Source organism: Salmo trutta, chromosome 17 (assembly GCF_901001165.1).
Source record: "Salmo trutta chromosome 17, fSalTru1.1, whole genome shotgun sequence".
Taxonomy (NCBI): domain Eukaryota; kingdom Metazoa; phylum Chordata; class Actinopteri; order Salmoniformes; family Salmonidae; genus Salmo; species Salmo trutta.
Genome location: NC_042973.1, coordinates 41,660,904 through 41,680,670, shown reverse-complemented (window position 1 = coordinate 41,680,670; position 19,767 = coordinate 41,660,904). Strand labels below are relative to the sequence as shown.

The 19,767-nt window shown below is 45.2% G+C and overlaps 1 protein-coding gene across 5 annotated transcripts in view; it reads right to left on the bottom strand.

Annotated features, from left to right (window-relative positions):
• Positions 1-470: 470 nt before the first annotated feature.
• The window catches only part of mical3a (microtubule associated monooxygenase, calponin and LIM domain containing 3a), a 92,188-nt gene continuing 72,891 nt past the window's right edge, over positions 471-19,767 (bottom strand). For 2 of the 5 annotated variants that reach the window (XM_029696818.1, XM_029696822.1), the window contains 9 exons: positions 17,726-19,754; positions 17,418-17,512; positions 13,720-13,770; positions 10,875-10,982; positions 10,290-10,383; positions 8,522-8,572; positions 3,400-3,499; positions 3,140-3,213; positions 471-2,915 (listed from right to left, as the gene is read on the bottom strand). In XM_029696818.1, the coding sequence (XP_029552678.1) occupies positions 2,731-2,915; positions 3,140-3,213; positions 3,400-3,499; positions 8,522-8,572; positions 10,290-10,383; positions 10,875-10,982; positions 13,720-13,770; positions 17,418-17,512; positions 17,726-19,754 (2,787 nt within the window). In that variant the 3' untranslated portion in view covers positions 471-2,730. Of the gene's footprint in view, positions 2,916-3,139; positions 3,214-3,399; positions 3,500-4,563; positions 4,663-5,788; positions 5,855-8,521; positions 8,573-9,250; positions 9,305-10,289; positions 10,384-10,874; positions 10,983-13,719; positions 13,771-17,417; positions 17,513-17,725; positions 19,755-19,767 lie in introns of all 5 variants that reach the window. The other 3 variants (XM_029696817.1, XM_029696820.1, XM_029696819.1) reach the window with 3 other exon arrangements.

The window sequence follows — 19,767 nt, the reverse complement described above, 5'->3', positions numbered from 1 at the left end:
CCCGCTGTTGGATGACACCAACAATGACCTCCCGGCATCCCTGCCGGGCTTCCTGATTGGAGACGATAACGACGCCACAGGGTTTTCCAACAGCCTTGTTTTGGAATCATCGGATGGAGACGAAGACTCCTTCATCCCCTCAGGCCAGGCTACCAAGCCTCCTGCCGGGAAGCCAAAACCGGTCAAGTAGACGGGGCGCCATCCCCACCAGTTCTCAGTGTAAACCTGCAGGTTGTGTGCAAACGTGCTGCGAATAAGCTGGTGATTCCCTGGCCCATTGCAGTAGCAGAGACCCCCACGGCAGGCACCTCAGTGTTCTTGGCGTACCGGGTCCAAGTCAGGGGTCACAGGGTACAGACCAAAAAGAGACAATGTTCAGGTGGATGCTCCTACAAGGCCGCCCTTTTGTCTCAAACACTACTTGTAATAGGTTGTATATAAAAGCTTACTCATAAAAGGAGACACCATACTTTTTAAAATAACTGCATGGTTTTATTGCCGTTTCAGCATACATCCAACACTCTATGCATTTTAGCTACATGAATAAGCATTTACATATCTGCCATGTGTTTTAAAAATTAGGATTCATTTTTCTTTACATATGATACATTTTTGCACACATGTTAATAAATATCAATACAATCTGTCAAACGTATCACACACCATCTAAAACACCAAGCCTTGAAATGTTGTAACTTTTTTTTTGTATTCACAGCTCCGTTTAATTCTTACACATATTCTCACTGTGTGTAACTCTATACAGCAAAAAAACGGTGACCAACCAAAGGTTTACAGTTTGGCAGAAAGGCCAGTAGGTTCGTATGACAAACAAATGTACATGCTCCCGTGACTGAATAGAAGCGGTTTACTTCGAGCAATAGAGCAGCTTCGTGTCTCCACTTCTACTCATGACTGCTGTTTGGCGACCTGTAGTTGTATAAAAAGGATTAACAAAAAAGTTAAATGTACCCTGGTGGTATACATACAAGTTTGAAACTCAAAAGAAAACTGTAAAATATTAAAACAAATGAAAAAGGCATTTTGCTCCAAAGCAGGTCATATACCTCAGCCCCAGAGATAGCGAAGCCAGAGGCTGTGTTTGAGTTCTGTGGTTTATCCCCTTTGATATTGCAAAATATTCACTGACACAACTGTACTGTGACACCAGTTAGTGACGTGTCAGTTCAATTCTGGTATTATTATGATAACGCGGTGCACTGATATACTGTGTAAGTCCAATAAGACACTGTCTCTTCTGAGATCAAATTAACTCGACTGTTATGTCTTTCTCCTTTTAACATTTCATCTACACTGAGGATATTTCACGGTACAGTATATGCCAATTAGTATTGAATAAAGGGCAACTGATTATATAAACTGACATTTTTATGTGATATACAGGGAAAGGCATCGTATGGAGAAGACACATTATCACTCAGAACTAGGAGCCTAAGAGATGTGTCAAGTGGGTTGCTTGCTGAAGTGTACATGTGTCAATGAATCTATGCTACAGGCTAGAGCATCAAAACCGTGATGTATCATGGGTAAATAGTGACTGACCTACAAATAATATTGAGTAGTTATTTATGATGCAAGGTGATTTGTAGATCAGTCAGTCCCGACTCGCCTTTAAAGTCGGCTGCAATGACAAAACGTGCACATTGTAACACATGATATGCTTCTATATGAGCCTGCAGCAGCATACAGTCCTGACACACACTGGCTTCTGGGTGATGGAGTTTTCCGTTAGTTTCCTTGCTGTCAATGTCATAAAGAGAGCACAAGTGCATTCTGTTGAGACACCAGTTCAGGCACTCTCTTCCATGAACGAAAATACCAAAAACAGTTCATTCTGTTTCTTTGTAAAAACAACGCTAATAAATACACAATTGAAAACAACTAAGTGACCAGATTCCATTGATCCTTAGCGTTGACTCTTAGTGTGAATCTCTGTGCAAAAAAATTAGGGGCCTTTTAGAGTGTAATCCTCATTGGCTCCTCAGAACATGGAAGCCACTGTGTAATTGGAGAGAAAGCCAGCTGATGCAGAGGATGTCCCTCCCTCAGTCAGCATTCACAATGGCAGAGGATGTCATGAGGTTAGGTTGAGACTGATAGGATGAGAGAGACCAGAGGCTTCGGTCCACTCCTCCCCTTTCTACAGAAACCCTGAAAGTCTGTAACAGTCGATAGATCAAGGGCCTACCCTCATCTAAAACCACAGCTTCTTTAATGTGTTGTGTTATGCACATTCAATACACAGAAACCGGTATCATATATTGAATTCCTTTACATCAGCAGGACCTAACCTCTTTCTTCCCTTTGTGTGATCGAGATGAAAAGAAATAAAAAATAAAAAACATTCTTCCAAGAGGAGGTAAGTTCCCGGTTCTGGAGAATCATGTCGAAAGAACTTCTGAGGTTCTGAGAAAGTCCAGGCTGTAGTTGCTCCTCCCACTGTGAGGTGAGATATCACTAGGTAATGATGCCTGCCTGGTGGCAGAGTAGATATGTAAACATTTTAGACTGCTCCAACAGCGGAGCCATGATAGGACAACTCTGCGCACATTCGCCAACAGAAGGGCCGTTAAAGGACAACTCCGTTCTGTACACATTCTCTGCTGAGGAATCTGGGACCAAGCATGGAACCGTGATTTAGGCCTTCACTGAGCCCTGACACAGGGGAGGGGTAGTGTATTATCTGAGTGGGAGTGGATGGTGCGTCTAGTTTCAGGCCCAGTTGAGGTTGAAACCCTTAGAGAGCATGACCGACTCCAGGTCCTTATCCTCCTCCTTCTCCCTGAGCCTCTGCTCCTCCAGGAGGGCTACCAGGGAGTCTCTCTGCTCCACCACCTCCAGCATCTCATTCAGGATGCGCTTCTCCTGCGCCAGCTCCACCTCCGTCTTCAGGTGGTCTGAGGAGGAGAGGAGGATGAAAGAGAGAGAGAGAGGGACAGATAAGTCGAGAGCTCATATGTGAAGAGGAAAGTGAAAAGAATCTGAGGTAGTTTGATGAAAATTTGATGAAACCATGGATGTTGTTTCACATTGTCCCGCTTTTCCATGTTTTTTATGCTGCACACAAATTGCCCTTTGGGTACAATAAATATTTATTGAATTGAAAAATGGCGATCCTCACCTTCGATTGCCATGCGCTCCCTCAGGTCCTGCTGCAGTCGACTCTGACGATCCTCCAGCTCCAGTTCTCGTGCACTGGGGGACAGAAAGCCAGACTTTAGGCCCAATTATTACACCTGTGGCCCTGAATTATGTCTGAAGTCTTAATGACGTCATAAATCCTCTAAATTATGTCTGTCTACTTTTTGTTACAGTACCGTATTTGGATGCAGAGTTAACATTCACTAGGCCTATAACAAAGGATATTAATGGTCAACTCACAATATCATCAGCTCAGATTCGTATCGCACCAGGGCGTTTTTCTCCTGGACCAGTTTGAACCACTCCTGCATGAGCTTGGGGTCGTCCTTTTTTCCCATCCCTGGAAGAAGCAGCAACACAGAAAGGGGAGTGAGGGAAACGGAGGGAAGATCTAGGTGGTTCTGATGCAGACACTGACACAGGCAACGCATTGACAGCCAAGCCAAGATGTCTTTGTAATGGGAATGGATGATGAGGCGGGTATGATTGACCGGACTGTTGAGCAGGGGTCAGGATGGTCTGGCCGTACGGCTCACAGAAGATGGCGTGGAGGATATTTCAACTTTGGGTGTTGCAAAGTTGAGAATTTGTGTGTCACTCAATCTGGACTTCTGAGACAGACACCCCTGTTACTGTACTATGATATAGTAATAATAATAGTAATAATAAATGGCATTTAGCAGATGCTTTTATCCAAAGCGACTTACAGTCATGCCTGCATACATTTTTATCATTCGGGTGGTCCCGGGAATCAAACACACTATCCTGGCGTTGGAAACGCCATGCTCTACCAACTGTCCTACAGAGGACCACTGTATGTTCAGAGCAGTGGACGTCTCCTACCAGTGTGTGTCCCCCTTACAGAGAGGGCCATAGGTAGGGAGTAGAAAACCTGGCTATTCCACCACATTGTACCATGGAACCTATGGACTTTTTACACAGAGATAGAACACCAGAATAGTTGTATCTCAATGGAAGTTCGACATCCCTACATGCAACAATGAACCACCAGCAGAAATAAAGGATTCTGTCGGATCCTATTTATGCGGAGTGGTTTCATAACACCCATGTTATGAATTATTTCATACTCCCTACAGCTTCTACTGGGTCAAATGGTGCCGTCGATCTGTCATTTAGACCAATAGTGAAGCTATCATACTCTCCTATTAGGTCTGCCTGAGAGGGAAGCCTCTACTGGCATTTGGCATGCATTACTGCAGTCAAGGGCCAATGCAGTCAAGGGCCAATGCAGCCATGGGCCAGGGGCCACAGAACCTTTTTCCTTGTGCCACTGTAAAGGCGGCCAGTCCATGCTATCTGTCGCACGCACGCACGCACGCAGGTGGAGCCAAGCGGTTTCAATGAGACACTGAGGGGGCAAACCATTGATGCAGCATGACGTACTTAGCTGGAGTGGTCGAGTCTCTTGCAAAACGAAAAGGAAAAACACAGTACACACAAAAATCGAATGGCTGTGCTCTCGGGTGCTGCTGCCGGCTTTCGCTGATTAACAGACAAGGACAGAGAGAGGCAAAGCGGAGTTCCTCAGACAGGACAAAGAGGAGATGGAAACAGGTGGATTTGCTAACTTATCCAACAATGTGCTTGCTTTTCTCTCCCTCTCTTTGCGCCTCGTCCACCACCACCCTCAGCCCAGGTTCCCAGAACACAGGAGAGAAGAACCACAGAATTAGCAATAAAAACACACCAGCCTGAAAACCAGATCGCACAGAACACACACAGGCATGTTTTGTTTGCTACATTGATCAGAAGGCTTCTCAAGAAATTCCACTTATCTCCTAATCTGTATATTGGTAGAATATGCAAAACTGAGACGTGTCAGACGTTCTAGTATTTTGTTCTCTTTCCCACAACCTTGTCACACACGGTCTAGTTGCAACACACTATAGTCGAGGGACAGAGGCTGTCTGGCAGCCTTCACGCACTATAGAGAGACTAGACCATTCAGTCGTGCAGATGTCCATTCGTTTTACAGCAAACAGAGGACCTGCAGTTGATTAAACACACTGAAGTAGAGGAGGTTTCCCCTTTAGCTTTTTTTATGCTTTAGCTGCAGTTACTTGGAATGATGGAAAAAGGTGTGCACGATAGTTGTTTACTTGAGTTGTTAAACTAGGGTTGAGGGCTCTGACACGTTTCACATGTTCTGCCTGAGACTGTTAAACTCAAGGGCAAGATCATCTGGGAGAGGGTCTATAGAAACGTCAATGTATATATGGTTGATTCATGACAGTCACTATATAAACCTTTTAAAAGTACTATTGTTGGCAATGTGAACTAGGTTTGTGAGTAACCTCAGCTCAACAAACCAAAAGTACATCAGTAGCATAGACATGTCCTGTCCTTCTGTTCTACACCGTTCCAGCAAGTTCCCAAATATCTACATAAAAGTGTGTACTGTAGTGTTGAATGTAGTGTGATACGACTATGGCAGATACAGAACAGTGACATGAGGAAATCGACTGAGCCCGGGCACACAGAGGGTGAGGAGAGGGAGGAGAAGTTTCAGGAGACCAGGCGGGAGGAGCCCAGCTCTGTGGATCCCGGTGGTCGGTTGCCATGGTAACCTGCAGCAACCAGATGCAGCGGAGGCAATAGATTACGTTACCTTCAGGGGAACAGCAGGGGCAGAAGGAGATAGGTCTTCGGCGAGGGGTCCCGACAAAAGGCTCAACTACTTCCACAACGTGGTGAAAGAGTGCCAAGGAGTGGAAGAGTGGAGGAAGAGGGAGAGGTGATAGACACAGAGAAAAAAGTGTAGAGGGCATAAAGCGTGAGAGGAAGTGAAGGAGGGGGGGGAAGGTGAGGAAGAAACAACAGTGAGGATAAAAATCTAAAAGATTGAGAGCACTAAGGGGGAGAACTGAAAGCACCTTGAGAGAGGAGGTGAGAGAGATCAGTTGGGAGGGAGGGAGGGAGGGAGGGAGGGAGGGAGGGAGGGAGGGAGGGAGGAAAAAGGAGAGTAAAAACAAAGGGCTGGAGAACGGGAGGGAAAATAATCTTGTTCTTTCATCTGTTCATCTGAATAATACCCCTCAAACTCAGCAAGACAGTATTGTGTCCATAGAGTTCTATGGTGCTATACAGTAGCTTTGCAACATCAATGTTGTGTGATGTGTTGACAAGGCTCTGCAAATTGGATTCATCCAAATAAAAACAGCTTAATATTCATCATCACTCGAAGGTTTACAGAAATAGAAAATAACTATTTCCCGCTCGGATGATTTCATTATTCCATCCTTGAAAATATTTCAGCTCTTCCAGGTAAACATAACTTGTATTTTTTGACGCTATTGTGAAGTGCAAATTAGCATTTCGTACAAATGCATGTGAACCTCTGTGAGAACGAGTTCATACTATCTACTGGATATAGTAGAGTTAGTAAAGTGGAAAATAGACAAAATAATTTAATTTTCTCAACAAGGAAGAGCCTTCTATCCCAGAGTACGGAACACACAATGGGAAGGATCTTGATAGGACATGTGAAGAGGAGGGATGGTGTCATACACTGGCACACACCAATACAGACAGGAAACTCACACAATGTAGTGAAAAGTCTGAGACCTGGGGTAAAAGAGCTGGGAGAGAATGGAATGCGGGGAAATTGAACCACAAGGGACTATCACAGAGGATAGGAGGAGGATGTGTTGGAAGAACTGCCATGTAGAATCATCATAACTCTCGACTCAAACAACAAAGTCTACCGCTTATACACTCACTGCTGACAGACTTTAGAGCGGATTGCTTCCTCCTCGTACCTCATCATGAAATCAAAGTTATGTTGCAGAACATGTATATGAATTTCCAAATCATTGAGAATCAGTGGAATGTGAAACTAGCGTGTCTATTGGAGGTGATTATGGTCAGAAATGGAGTGATAGACAAGACGTGTCGCTGCAGTCAACCCTGCTGGCCAAAAGCGAGAGCATGACAGTTTTGTTCGCTTGCTTTTAGCACCCCCTGCAGGGCTACTACACACAGCACAGCCATGCTGCTTCCCACAACAGCCTGTTTCGCGGAGCATGACTCAGCCAGAGCCAGTCCGATGGATTGCCAGTCCACATCACTTTACCAGACAGGCCAACACTGTACCAGACCAGGCCCAACCTGCAGAATGCAAACCATGCACACCTTCTCCTCCACACAGCCCAGAAGCTCGAGACCACGGCATTCAGTTTGGAGGATCAAACCAAGTGTCAATATTGTCTTCCAGAAATACTTACCTTCTGTGCAATGGATTCCTTATCTCAAGAAACTAAACATTTATGATGGTTGCATGCAATTGTACCGAGGCACGATAAACCACAAAGTGAGGAAGTGAAGAACAATAGTCAAAGGGGGCATGAAATTCCTGAATGTGATCATATTAAAATCGGGGGACAATGGCCAGATAGATTTTTCCCGGTGTTACAACACTCCACACCATCTCCTGTCTAATGGCTGGGGACAACGACAACATGGCTGGACAGCATCATCACAGAGAGAATAACAGTCCAACAGTCGGACGGACACACACCACATCCACCCTGGGTCAATAAGACAAAGACTCTGTTTGTCAATCACAGGTTGTGTCCCAAATGGCACCCTATTCCCTATGTAGTGCACTTATTTTGACCAGAGCCCTATGGCCCTGTGTGGTGCACTATTTTTGACCAGGGCCCAAACCCTTTTCCAGATGTAGTGCACTACTTTTGACCAGCGCCCTATGTGCCCTGGTCAACTGCAATGCACCATATAGGGCCCTGTTCAAAAGCAGTGCACTATATAGGGAATAGGGTGCCTTTCAGCACGGACACGTACAGTACAGGGAGTTATGCAACGGGGCAGGTATGGTAGAGGCCGAGGAGCAGTAGCACCAGAGCTGGGACTACAGGGATGGATTTAGTACCACAGCACACAGCTCTAAGGTAGTAGGGGTGGGCTAGGGGCTAGTCAAGGGCCAGGCCATGGGTTTAGTCAGGAGTTTAGGGGTCAGTAATAGGCAGGGCTGCACTACTTTCCAGTTGGGTGTTAGCATGCGTGTATTTTTTTAGTCGATGTGATCATTAACTTGTACACAAAGCATAAAGGCTCTGACATTTACCACCGCCGCAAAATCATATTACATAATCAATCGCTTTGAAAATGATCAGACTATCTTAAGAAGACTAGATAAGTGTGTGATCTTTCGGACTGTGTGTGCTGGAAGTACAACTGAAGGGATCAGAGGGTAGGTCGGCTACTGCAGCAGCAGGGGACGTAGCTAAGAGGAAACAAGCTCCAGACCACTAGCATAGCTGGGGAAGACAAATAGGTGGGTTAGCTGTTAGTTAGTTGGAAGCGACAGATTTGAAATACATACCGCCCAGATGCAAGTCCAGGATTTCACTGTAATTAGACTCTCCCCAATAGTCTACAACAGGGATATATTAGAGATATGAGTTATTGTACACACACACACAGCCACCACTGGGCTATACCAATCTGCAACAACAGGGTCATGCATGTGATTGCATACACGTCACATTCACACACACTACAACATACACCCAAGTACTCACCACAAAACATATGCAGTCAAGTACACATATTGGCTTGTACTACATGGCATTTTCCATAATGATAGGATGGCTACATAGATTTGCTGTATGGCTGGGTACTGCCTCTGTGAACAAGTTATGAACAGTGTGTGTAGGAGGCAACACCAGCTCTGGAGCGTCGGTGTGATACAACCCAAAAGGTTGGTGGGTTAAGATTTCTTGTAAGTATCCCCACTTTTGATTATTGACCATACCAATAGATAAACACAATGTAGCATGATATGGAAGCCCTTTGGGGCAAAATTCAACTCAATCTTGGCACATATAAACCCTTCTAGAAAGAGGCTATGTGGACAACCACATCCAGTGTGAGCACACACAAATCTATGTTGAAACAGACATCCTCCAAATCGCATGCAGTTCAAGACGATGACCGACAGAAAAAAAATGAGTACAAAGATAAAATGTTCAGAGATGGAAGACTGTTGCAGTGTCACCACTAATGGCATGTACAGTACGGGTCTTATGTTAAACTACAGTGAGTCTAATACCTGATCGTCTTTTGTGTTGTTTTGGTATAGTACAATAAGTCCCTTTATACAATCCTTTAAAAGAGTAGACAATAGAGAGGTTAAAGTCAATTTGATGGGGAAAAAAAGTTTTAGTCAAATAAGCACAATGACCAATCAAGATCGACTCCTACACCTCAAAGTTGTCATTCAATTGGTCTCATTCTTGGTGGTGTAGAAAGTCACCATAGCTATTTTATAAGCAAGCATTCACCAGCTTGTGTCGTATTCAGCAAGCATCATGTAGATTACAAGTAATTATAGATTATATTGAGACTCAAATGCATCCCTCAAAAAGTGACCGATAATGTTCTAGCTATGCTACGCTTTACATGCCTTGAAACCATCCTAAAGCTGTTAGCATTGTATGGTGTCATGTTCTACAGTAACCAATAATGACTTCTTCACCGAGTGAAAGTACAGGTGTCTGTGATAGTCCCTTGTCTTGCACGGTTTGAATGCATCGTTTCAGAGTAACAGATACCGCCAGTATGCAGACACTGCATATCCACATCCGAGAGTAGGATTTCTACAAATGTAAGACATACTTTCATTCATTGCAAAACCTGGGTGACTGGGTTTGTGAAAAGCACACGTTTTAGAAGTCTAGTCTGCTGCTATCAAAACCCCTTTTAGTACGTAAAAGGGAGGTCAGCGCATGTTTCAAGGAACATTGTTACACGGACAAGAAACCCTCAGTAACAGCGTTTGAGAGTGGTTGAGTTGATTTAGAGGGCAAGCAGTCAAATCTGTACTTGCATAACCAGAATGTATTTAGTATACAAGCAGCGTATAGTAGCATATAACATATAGAAATGTAAAATAGAGATGAACATGTTACATTGTTGAAGAGCATCATCTCCACCCAACTAGGACACTCGTACATCAACAAACGGAATGAAAATCTCCAAACTCTTTCCCCAATCCCAACATTTAAAATGCATGACCACACCCCACGGGCGGGCCCTTGGGGTATGTAACTCAATCAGAATAAGAAGACGTAAGAGTGACAGATATGTACCTGCTTCCCCTCGCAGGGCTTTCTCCACGGCCACGCCCCTCTCCTCCAGCTGTCTCTGTTTCTCCTCCACCTGCTCCAGCTGCCTCTGGATGGTCTGAGGGAAGGAACGAACAATTCAGAACACACACACACACACACACACACACACACACACACACAGAGGGTCTGGGAGAGTCTCCCACAGATCCAAAACATTTGAATGAACCGACAAAGTTCCATAGACGTCATTTTTTTTTTTGTATGAGAAGAGTTTAAAGGTCGTGTCTGAAACCCTCTTAATAATTACCTCAAAGTTGGATCCGTTTTTGTTCTTCTATAAATAGGCTTACTTTTTGTCTTATCAAATATTCATGAGCGGCAACACCGAGGATGCATAGCTAATTAGCATTGTCTTGATCTCTGCATGGGAGTTCTGTTTTGATGATCTTCAAAGACATCAAATTGGGGCTTGCTAAAATCATTCATAATTCACAGCGGTCTTGGTTCACCGGTTAAACACGCCTGTGCAGTGTGGACTCATACACAAGATACTTAATCCACCCACAAAGTTTTCTTCCAACACAAAATGTCCTATTGGCTGCTTACCTGGGCTCTGTGCAGTCTCTTCAGCTCCTCCTGCTTGGCCTGTCGCCGGGCAGCTTTCTGTACCCTACGTGTCAGCTTGGCATTGAGCTCCTCCTCTGTGTAGGTTTTCTGAAACAACATTACAACCATGTCAGAGGCCTTTGACTGATGGCCCATCCAGCTCTGTGGGAACTAGGCCCTTCACAAGACAGGACAATGGAACCTCTCTGTTCAAAGAACATTCACAGATCCTTTTCTACAGTTAAGAGGCCAGCGGGCGCTTACAGGGGGGACTGATATAGTCTAATGTGATCAACAATCTATGACATCGCAGGAAAACACCAGAGAATAGCTAGCTCTCCTCTTCCACACTGGGATTAAATAGAAAACTGGTGTTTCTTCGTGGGAGGTGGCTATCACTTATACCAAAGTCTACCATTGAGAGTACGAGAAGAGCTTACCAATTCTAGAAATGGCATAATTAGGACAAGGCCCAAACTACAGGGATCTTATAGACGGGGCAGCTACCACAATCTGCTCTAGTACAACCTGAAGTTCACAACACACAATCCAAACTGAACAGACAAAAATACACATAACTACAAATGTATGAGATACCTGAGATTTCCTTATTTCACTTCTCTTCTCGCAATATTTACCCAGTCTATAAGCCTGTAAATTCTCAGAAATGTATGGAACATTTTCCATCACATTTTATGAGTTGGTCTATGTACAGTGAGGGAAAAAAGTATTTGACCCCCTGCTGATTTTGTACGTTTGCCCACTGACAAAGAAATGATTAGTCTATAATTTTAACGGTAGGTTTATTTGAACAGTGAGACAGAATAACAACAAAAAAATCCAGAAATACACATGTCAAAAATTTTATAAATTGATTTGCATTTTAATGAGGGAAATAAGTATTTGACCCCTCTGCAAAACATGACTTAGTACTTGGTGGCAAAACCCTTGTTGGCAATCAGAGGTCAGATGTTTCTTGTTGTTGGCCACCAGGTTTGCACACATCTCAGGAGGGATTTTGTCCCACTCCTCTTTGCAGATCTTCTCCAAGTCATTAAGGTTTCGAGGCTGGCGTTTGGCAACTCGAACCTTCAGCTCCCTCCACAGATGTTCTATGGGATTAAGGTCTGGAGACTGGCTAGGCCACTCCAGGACCTTAATGTGCTTCTTCTTGAGCAACTCCTTTGTTGCCTTGGCCGTGTGTTTTGGGTCATTGTCATGCTGGAATACCCATCCACGACCCATTTTCAATGCCCTGGCTGAGGGAAGGAGGTTCTCACCCAAGATTTGACGGTACATGGCCCCGTCCATCGTCCCTTTGATGCGGTGAAGTTGTCCTGTCCCCTTAGCAGAAAAACACCCCCAAAGCATAATGTTTCCACCTCCATGTTTGACGATGGGGATGGTGTTCTTGGGGTCATAGGCAGCATTCCTCCTCCTCCAAACACGGCGAGTTGAGTTGATGCCAAAGAGCTCCATTTTGGTCTCATCTGACCACAACACTTTCACCCAGTTGTCCTCTGAATCATTCAGATGTTCATTGGCTAACTTCAGACGGGCATGTATATGTGCTTTCTTGAGCAGGGGGACCTTGCCGGCACTGCAGGATTTCAGTCCTTCACGGCGTAGTGTGTTAACAATTGTTTTCTTGGTGACTATGGTCCCAGCTGCCTTGAGATCATTGACAAGATCCTACCGTGTAGTTCTGGGCTGATTCCTCACCGTTCTCATGATCATTGCAACTCCATGAGGTGAGATCTTGCATGGAGCCCCAGGCCGAGGGAGATTGACAGTTCTTTTGTGTTTCTTCCATTTGCGAATAATCACACCAACTGTTGTCACCTTCTCACCAAGCTGCTTGGCGATGGTCTTGTAGCCCATTCCAACCTTGTGTAGGTCTACAATCTTGTCCCTGACATCCTTGGAGAGCTCTTTGGTCTTGGCCATGGTGGAGAGTTTGGAATCTGATTGATTGATTGCTTCTGTGGACAGGTGTCTTTTATACAGGTAACAAGCTGAGATTAGGAGCAATCCCTTTAAGAGTGTGCTCCTAATCTCAGCTCGTTACCTGTATAAAAGACACCTGGGAGCCAGAAATCTTTCTGATTGAGAGGGAGTCAAATACTTATTTCCCTCATTAAAAGGCAAATCAATTTATAAAATTTTTGACACGTGTTTCTGGATTTTTTTGTTATTCTGTCTCTCACTGTTCAAATAAACCTACTATTAAAATTATAGACTGATCATTTCTTTGTCAGTGGGGAAACGTACAAAATCAGTAGGGGATCAAATACTTTTTTCCCTCACTGTACGTTTAACGAGGTTCTTGTCCTCTTTCAGTTCTTATTTTTATGCAATAAACATTTGAATTTGGAGTGGAAAAAAATTATTCAAACAAATGAAACATTTAATATTATAAAAAAAACTGGAGTGATCGAGGAAAAGAGATAATAGTATAGAAAAGGAGCAGACTGCAACAAGGAGAGGTAGCTGGAATCCAAGTGGATCTGATAGCAGCGCTGGAGAACAGTGGGTTAACATCCGACCAGTACAGACAAAAGATAAGCTGATCGACAACAGACCGGAGCAGACGGAGGAACAGCACGGGTAGGCATATCGAAAAGTTGTCATTCATTGTGACCAGAAGAATGAGGAGTGCAGTAGTTTGGACCTCCAGCAGAGGGTGAGGGGGCTGTGGCATGCATCTGAAGAGTAATGGTTAGTTTTGCGGTCACGGTGGCCGCTGTGGCAAAATGGACGTAGATGGTTAGGGTAGTAGTGCAACGGTTGGCGCATGCGCTGGGGTAATATGACATGGGCCAATGGACATGTATGTACACACTACCTTGGTGGCGTACGCTCTCTTGAACGCCAATGCGTGAGGGACATAAACAGACTTGGGGAAAACAAAACAAACAGAAAATAGAAAACAAACAAATGGAATGATTAAATGGGTACAATCAAACAGGCAATGTTAAAAGCCCCCCCCCCCACCCCCCATCAACACAAAGATGAGGGTGCAGTGATGAGTGGTGAATCAACATTACTATGATGAATTATTCATCAAACATTGAACTGAAACAATTTATATTTAAATAGATACCTAAGTGAACCAGAGACAACATGAAGAAAACATTGACGCACAACAGCTGATTATATTAATGAGAAGGCTTTGCTCCAAAATACACTGAACTAAAATATAAAAGCAACAATTTCAAAGATTTTCATGAATTACAGTTCATATAAGGAAATTAGTCAATTGAAATAAATGAATTAAGCCCTAATCTATGGATTTCACATGACTGGGAATACAGATTTGGGGGAAAAAAAGTCAGTATCTGGTGTGACCACCATTTGCCTCATGCAGCGTGACACATCGCCTTCACATAGAGTTGATCAAGCTGTTGATTATGGCCTGTGGAATGTTGTCCCACTCCTCTTCAATGGCTGTGTCAAGTTGCTGGATATTGGCGGGAACTGGAATACACTGTCGTACACGTCGATCCAGAGCATCCTAAACATGCTCCATAGGTGACATGTCTGGTGAGTATGCATGCCATGGAAGAACGGACATTTTCAGCTTCATTATCATGCTGAAACATGAGGTGATGGCGGCGGGTAAATGGCACGACAATGGGCCTCAAGATCTCATCACGGTATCTCTGTGCATTCAAATTACCATCGATAAAATGCAATTGTGTTTGTTGTCCGTAGCTTATGCCTGTCCATACCATAACCCCACCGCCACCATGGCGCACTCTGTTCACAACGTTGACATCAACTAACTGCTCGCCCACACGACACCATACATATGGTCTGCGATTGTGAGGCCGGTTGGACATACTGCCAAATTCTCTAAAAAGACGTTGGGGGCGGCTTATAGTAGAGAAGTTAACATTACAATTATCTGGCAACAGCTTTGATGGACAATCCTGCAGTCAGCATGCCAATTGTACACTCCCTCAAAACTTGAGACATCTGTGGCATTGTGTTGTGTGACAAAACTGCACATTTTAGAGTGGCCTTTTATTGTCCCCAGCACAAGTTGCACCTGTGTAATGATCATGCTGTTTAATCAGCTTCTTGATACACCAAACCTGTCAGGTGGATGGATTATCTTGGCAAAAGAGAAATGCTCATTAACAGGGATGTAAACAAATTTGCGCACAGAATTTGAGAGAAATAAGTATTTTGTTGGTATGGAACATTTCTAGGATCTTTTATTTCAGCTAATGAAAAATGTGACCAACACTTTACATGTTGCGTTTATATTTTTGTTAAGTGTAGATTCATCTGCACTGTAACTAGCAGAGGGGTCTGAGACCAAAATAAGTGACAATAACATACAGTAGACTACCTACTATTTCAGTGAGAAGTAAAGGTACTATTTCACTCCACAGAACTGTCATTAAACTACTCAACGTCTCTAAAAAACAACAATCACTAAACAAACCACAGAACACAAAAACTAATTGAGACTATTCTGGATAAATGATCCCTGATGTTCCTCAATGAGCGGCACAGGGCCAGATCCCTTGTAGTGAAAAGATCCACTGTTAACGAACATGAAATTACATTTTGTTAAATTGTTTGAGCTAAAAACATGTTTCATGCTGTACCATCAGACATATTCAGTCTTGGAGCCTGGGTCCAAAATATGACTGAAGTCATGTTTGAAGTCATGTTTGCCATGCCCGCCATGCCCATTGAGGCTCCAATACACGTTCAGAGTCTGAAAACAGTGTTTAAAAAAGGTTAGCATGAGGAATGCTTGCCTCTGGCCCTGAGCTCCATCTATTCTAATGGATAAACCTCCACAGATACAGAGCAGCAGCGGACTAAACACTTTTCAATTTCAACTATTTCAGCGTAATGAACGCAAATGAAGTCCGGTGTGGGCCTCATTTTACTGAAGATTTATTTTTGCCAGACACTGCATATTTTGACTGTTCACTAATACAAGTAAAACTAATTCAATTTTACTCCTGTCCTTGATCAGGATTTTCCAAACTCGGTCCCAGTGTCCCCCCTGGCTGCACATTTTGTTTTTTTCCCCACGAGCTAAGACACTAACATTTGTGTCAACTCTACACAGTTCTGTGAGTGTCACTGGGTAGGCTGATAATCCATTACATGGGTACAACATCCATAGGTTAGTCTGTACAGTGCATATACACTGAGTGTACAAAACATTAATATTGAGTTGCACCCCCCCTTTTGCCCTCAGAACAGCCTCAATTCGTCAGAGTATGGAATCTACAAGGTGACGAAAGCGTTCCACAGGGATGCTGGCCCATGTTGACTCCAATGCTTCCCACAGTTGTGTCAAGTTGGCTGGATGTCCTTCGGGTGGTGGACCATTCTTAATACACACAGGAAACCGTTGAGAGTGAAAAACCCAGCAGCGTTGCAGTTCTTGACACAAACCGGTGCACCTGGCAGATACTACCATACCCTGTTCAAAGGCACATACATCTTTGGTCTTGCATATTCAGCCTCTGAATGGCACACATACACAATTCATGTCTCAATTGTCTCGAGGCTTAACAATCCTTCTTTAACCCGTCTCCTCCCCTTCATCTACACTGATTGAAGTGGATTTAACAAGTGACATCAATAAGGGATGATAGCGTTCACCTGGCCAGTCTATCATGGAAAGAGCAGGTGTTCTTAATGTTTTGTATACTCCGTGTACACGGTCAGTATGCCCCCAATGCAATTACAAAGTCTAATACGTCCACAGTGCGATTTCAACTGATTTATACTTTGTTGAACTTTCAATGGGGGGCTTTTATTTGGAAGGCGAATCGCAAATTCCACTATTGTGGGTAGTCATTGCGGCTAGCTTCACACAGGTAGAGTTGTTGACCATTTTCATCAACATTGGTGTCATATTGGCTTTGATATGATGGTACGGAGATTTTAATTTAACATTGAACTTCAATCAATCCCTACTATTAATACCAATACTATACTAATACTTTGTTACTTTGCTTGCAGACAGAACAAAATGCCAAAAAATGGAATGGAAAAGCTTCAGACCCATCTTGATTAATTTTATAATACATATTTAGGTTGAGTTAGGGTGTCTGGGATTCTAACCAGAAAATAACTCACTTAAAAAGAAGAATTGCTGTGCTTGAGCATAATATAGTCCCAAAAATTAATAGTAATTTACATTCAACATTTTGAATTGTTATGCTTGTTTGAAATTCAAAAGCATTCATCCCGCTGTAGCAACTAGTGTAGTACCTCCTCTTCCTCTATGACTCGATCAAGGTCCCGACCTCTTTCTCGTTCCTTTTCTCTTTCTTTTTCCCTTTCCCTTATTTTTTGCCTTTTTCTCTCCCCCGCTTTTTCCTCCTTTATCGTTTCCTTCTGAATGCCTGACACTAGGTCAAAGATGTCCGTATGCCGCTTGGAATATAAAGGATTTAAAACAGCATATGAAACACAAAAAAATGACCACAGTTGGGGTGAGGTTTTCAAGTGTGAACCGGTGATGGATGAAAATAAAACTCTTGAGTGACAAGCATGACTCACATCTGTCCTAGACTTCTGAGAAGACCTCTCCAGCACGTCATCACATGACAGATCCGAGTCCTCAGAGAAGCTCAGGTTTCTGCGCGACTTCAAATCTGGAATGGAAAAAACAAAGACAGCATAACTAACTGTTATTTCTCTCTGGACTTGATGTGACCATAACTAAAATAACTAGCCAGGAACATATAACCAAAGACCGACATCAAAACTAAATGCCTTGCTCTAAGCAAGTCATGGTAAACTACAGGCCATGGTAAACTGGTAAACTATAGACTCCATGACATCCTGTGTTTCTCTGTCAGTCTCACCTGACGACCTGCCGAGAGGCGACAATCGCTTCTTCCCGGAGTCATTGGTGTTGGAGCTGGATGGCGTGCTGGGACATGACTTGTCGTCCTTATTCTTCTTCTTGTCTTTCTTGTACCCCGAGAACACCACCTTCCACAGGGACTTGTGTTTGGGCGGCGACGGCGTCTCGTCTGTGCCGTGCTTGACAGAGAGCTGGCTTTCATTCTTGGCTTTCTTCTCCTTCTTGTTCTTGCGCGGTGAGAAAAGCGAGCTGCGCTTCTTGCTCTTGCCCCCCGAGGCGGAGCCGTCGGAGGAGACGGTCGAGCTGTCCAGACTCTTGTTACCCTGACTGCTAAAGAAACGCTCTGGTAGAGTCTCAACCTTCTTCGACACAAGAGATTTCACTGCAGACGTCTTTGGAGAACCGGATGACTTCTTAGTACTTTTCCCGGAAGTCTCTGATGAGGCCACGTTCCACACCACTTTAGCCGCGGCGGCGGCGCCCTTGGCCGTGTCCGTCTCTTTCATCTTGTTGAGCTGCTTGGCCATGGCTTCCTTCAGAGCTTGGCTCTTGATGGACTTTTCTCTGGCTCTCATCCGTTCCTCTGCTATTCCCTTGGCCTCAGGGGAGAACTGCTGGGCCTTCTGGCTCTTCGAGGCCTGCTGGTTCACAGGGAAAATGGGCTTTCCGTTTTCCATGGCCAGGGCCAGGTGCAGGGGACGCTTCTCTCTCTCCCTGTTGGGCTTGCTGCTGGGCGGAGTGTAGAACCTGTCCATGGTTGTGTCCGGCGTCCGCTCGTCGTACGAGTCCTCCACATCGTCCGCAAACGGGATCTCCGCCACACACTCCACAAATGACTTCCTCACCTCCTCCCGACGTGGTTTGCTGCCCTTCTCCCGTCTCATGACCACCAATGGAGTGACCGGAGCTGTGACCGGCGAGGTGACCGGTGTAGTCCTGGGGGCAGGCTTGGGCGCAGATACTGGCATAGACACAGGGCTGATTTGGGTCCTCGGTGCAGGCACAGGGCTGTTGGTCTTGGTGGGTGCCGCCTTGGCTGGTTCAGGTATTGTGGGGCCATCAATCCCATTGTCCCAGGACACCTGGTGCTTCTGCTGCTGCCTGAGAGTAGCTGGCTCCTCGTTGGGCGGGGGAGGCGGGGGGCTGGAAGGCGGGGTGAGCATGGTGGAGTCGGAAGTGTGGTAGCTGTCACTGGCCGCCTGGCTGGTCTGGTTGGTGGCCGTGCTGCCGTTGAGGCCTAGGCCGGAGCTGCTGCTGAGGTCCCTCCGTTCTGAGCCATTGCTCTTGGGCTCCGCAGGGGAGATGACCTGGCCCTCCACCGTAATGTTCAGCCTGCGAATGACCGAGCGACCGGTGAAGGGAGAAGGGGAAGGCCTAAGCTCCTCCGAGAGATCCTCTGGGGTGTAGGACTTGGTCGAGGGGGAGTCCGGAGTGGGCACCTTACCCACAGTAACAGGACACTTCTCTGGGGCTTTGCTGCTGCTGCTGCTACGGTCCAGTGGGGTGAGACCCAGACTCTTCCTGATCTCGGCACTCTTCAGCCAGAACTCCTCGATGATGTCCGTCTTCTTCACCGGGGTTTCGTCTGTGAGGTTCAGAGATTTTTGAGGCTCGGGGGTAGTCCTGTCAGAGGAGGCTGGTTTGGCCAGCGGCGTGGAGGTGATGGCAGGGACAGGCTGAGTTCTGACAGGGGAGTCCGAGGTGAGGGGTGAGGAGGGCTCGTGGCAGGGCAGCGGCTGGGCACAGATGGGAGACAGCGGGTTCCCTGTCGAGGGGCAGGAGCAGGGCGGAGAGTTGACAGGGGATTTTGGGGTGACCGTCTCAGGCAGTGGGATAGGCTGGGAGCGGATAGGGGATTGAAGAGGGGAGTGAATGGGGGACGGGGCAGGGGTAGCGTATTGGGGGCTCTTGGCGTTGGGAGTCTGAACTGTCCTCTGGGGTATTGTGACGTTCTCCGATGCAAAGGGATCTGGGAAAAAGCGCATGCCGGGTGATTTGACCAGATAGGGAGGAGACGTGTGAGACATCTGGAAGACGAGC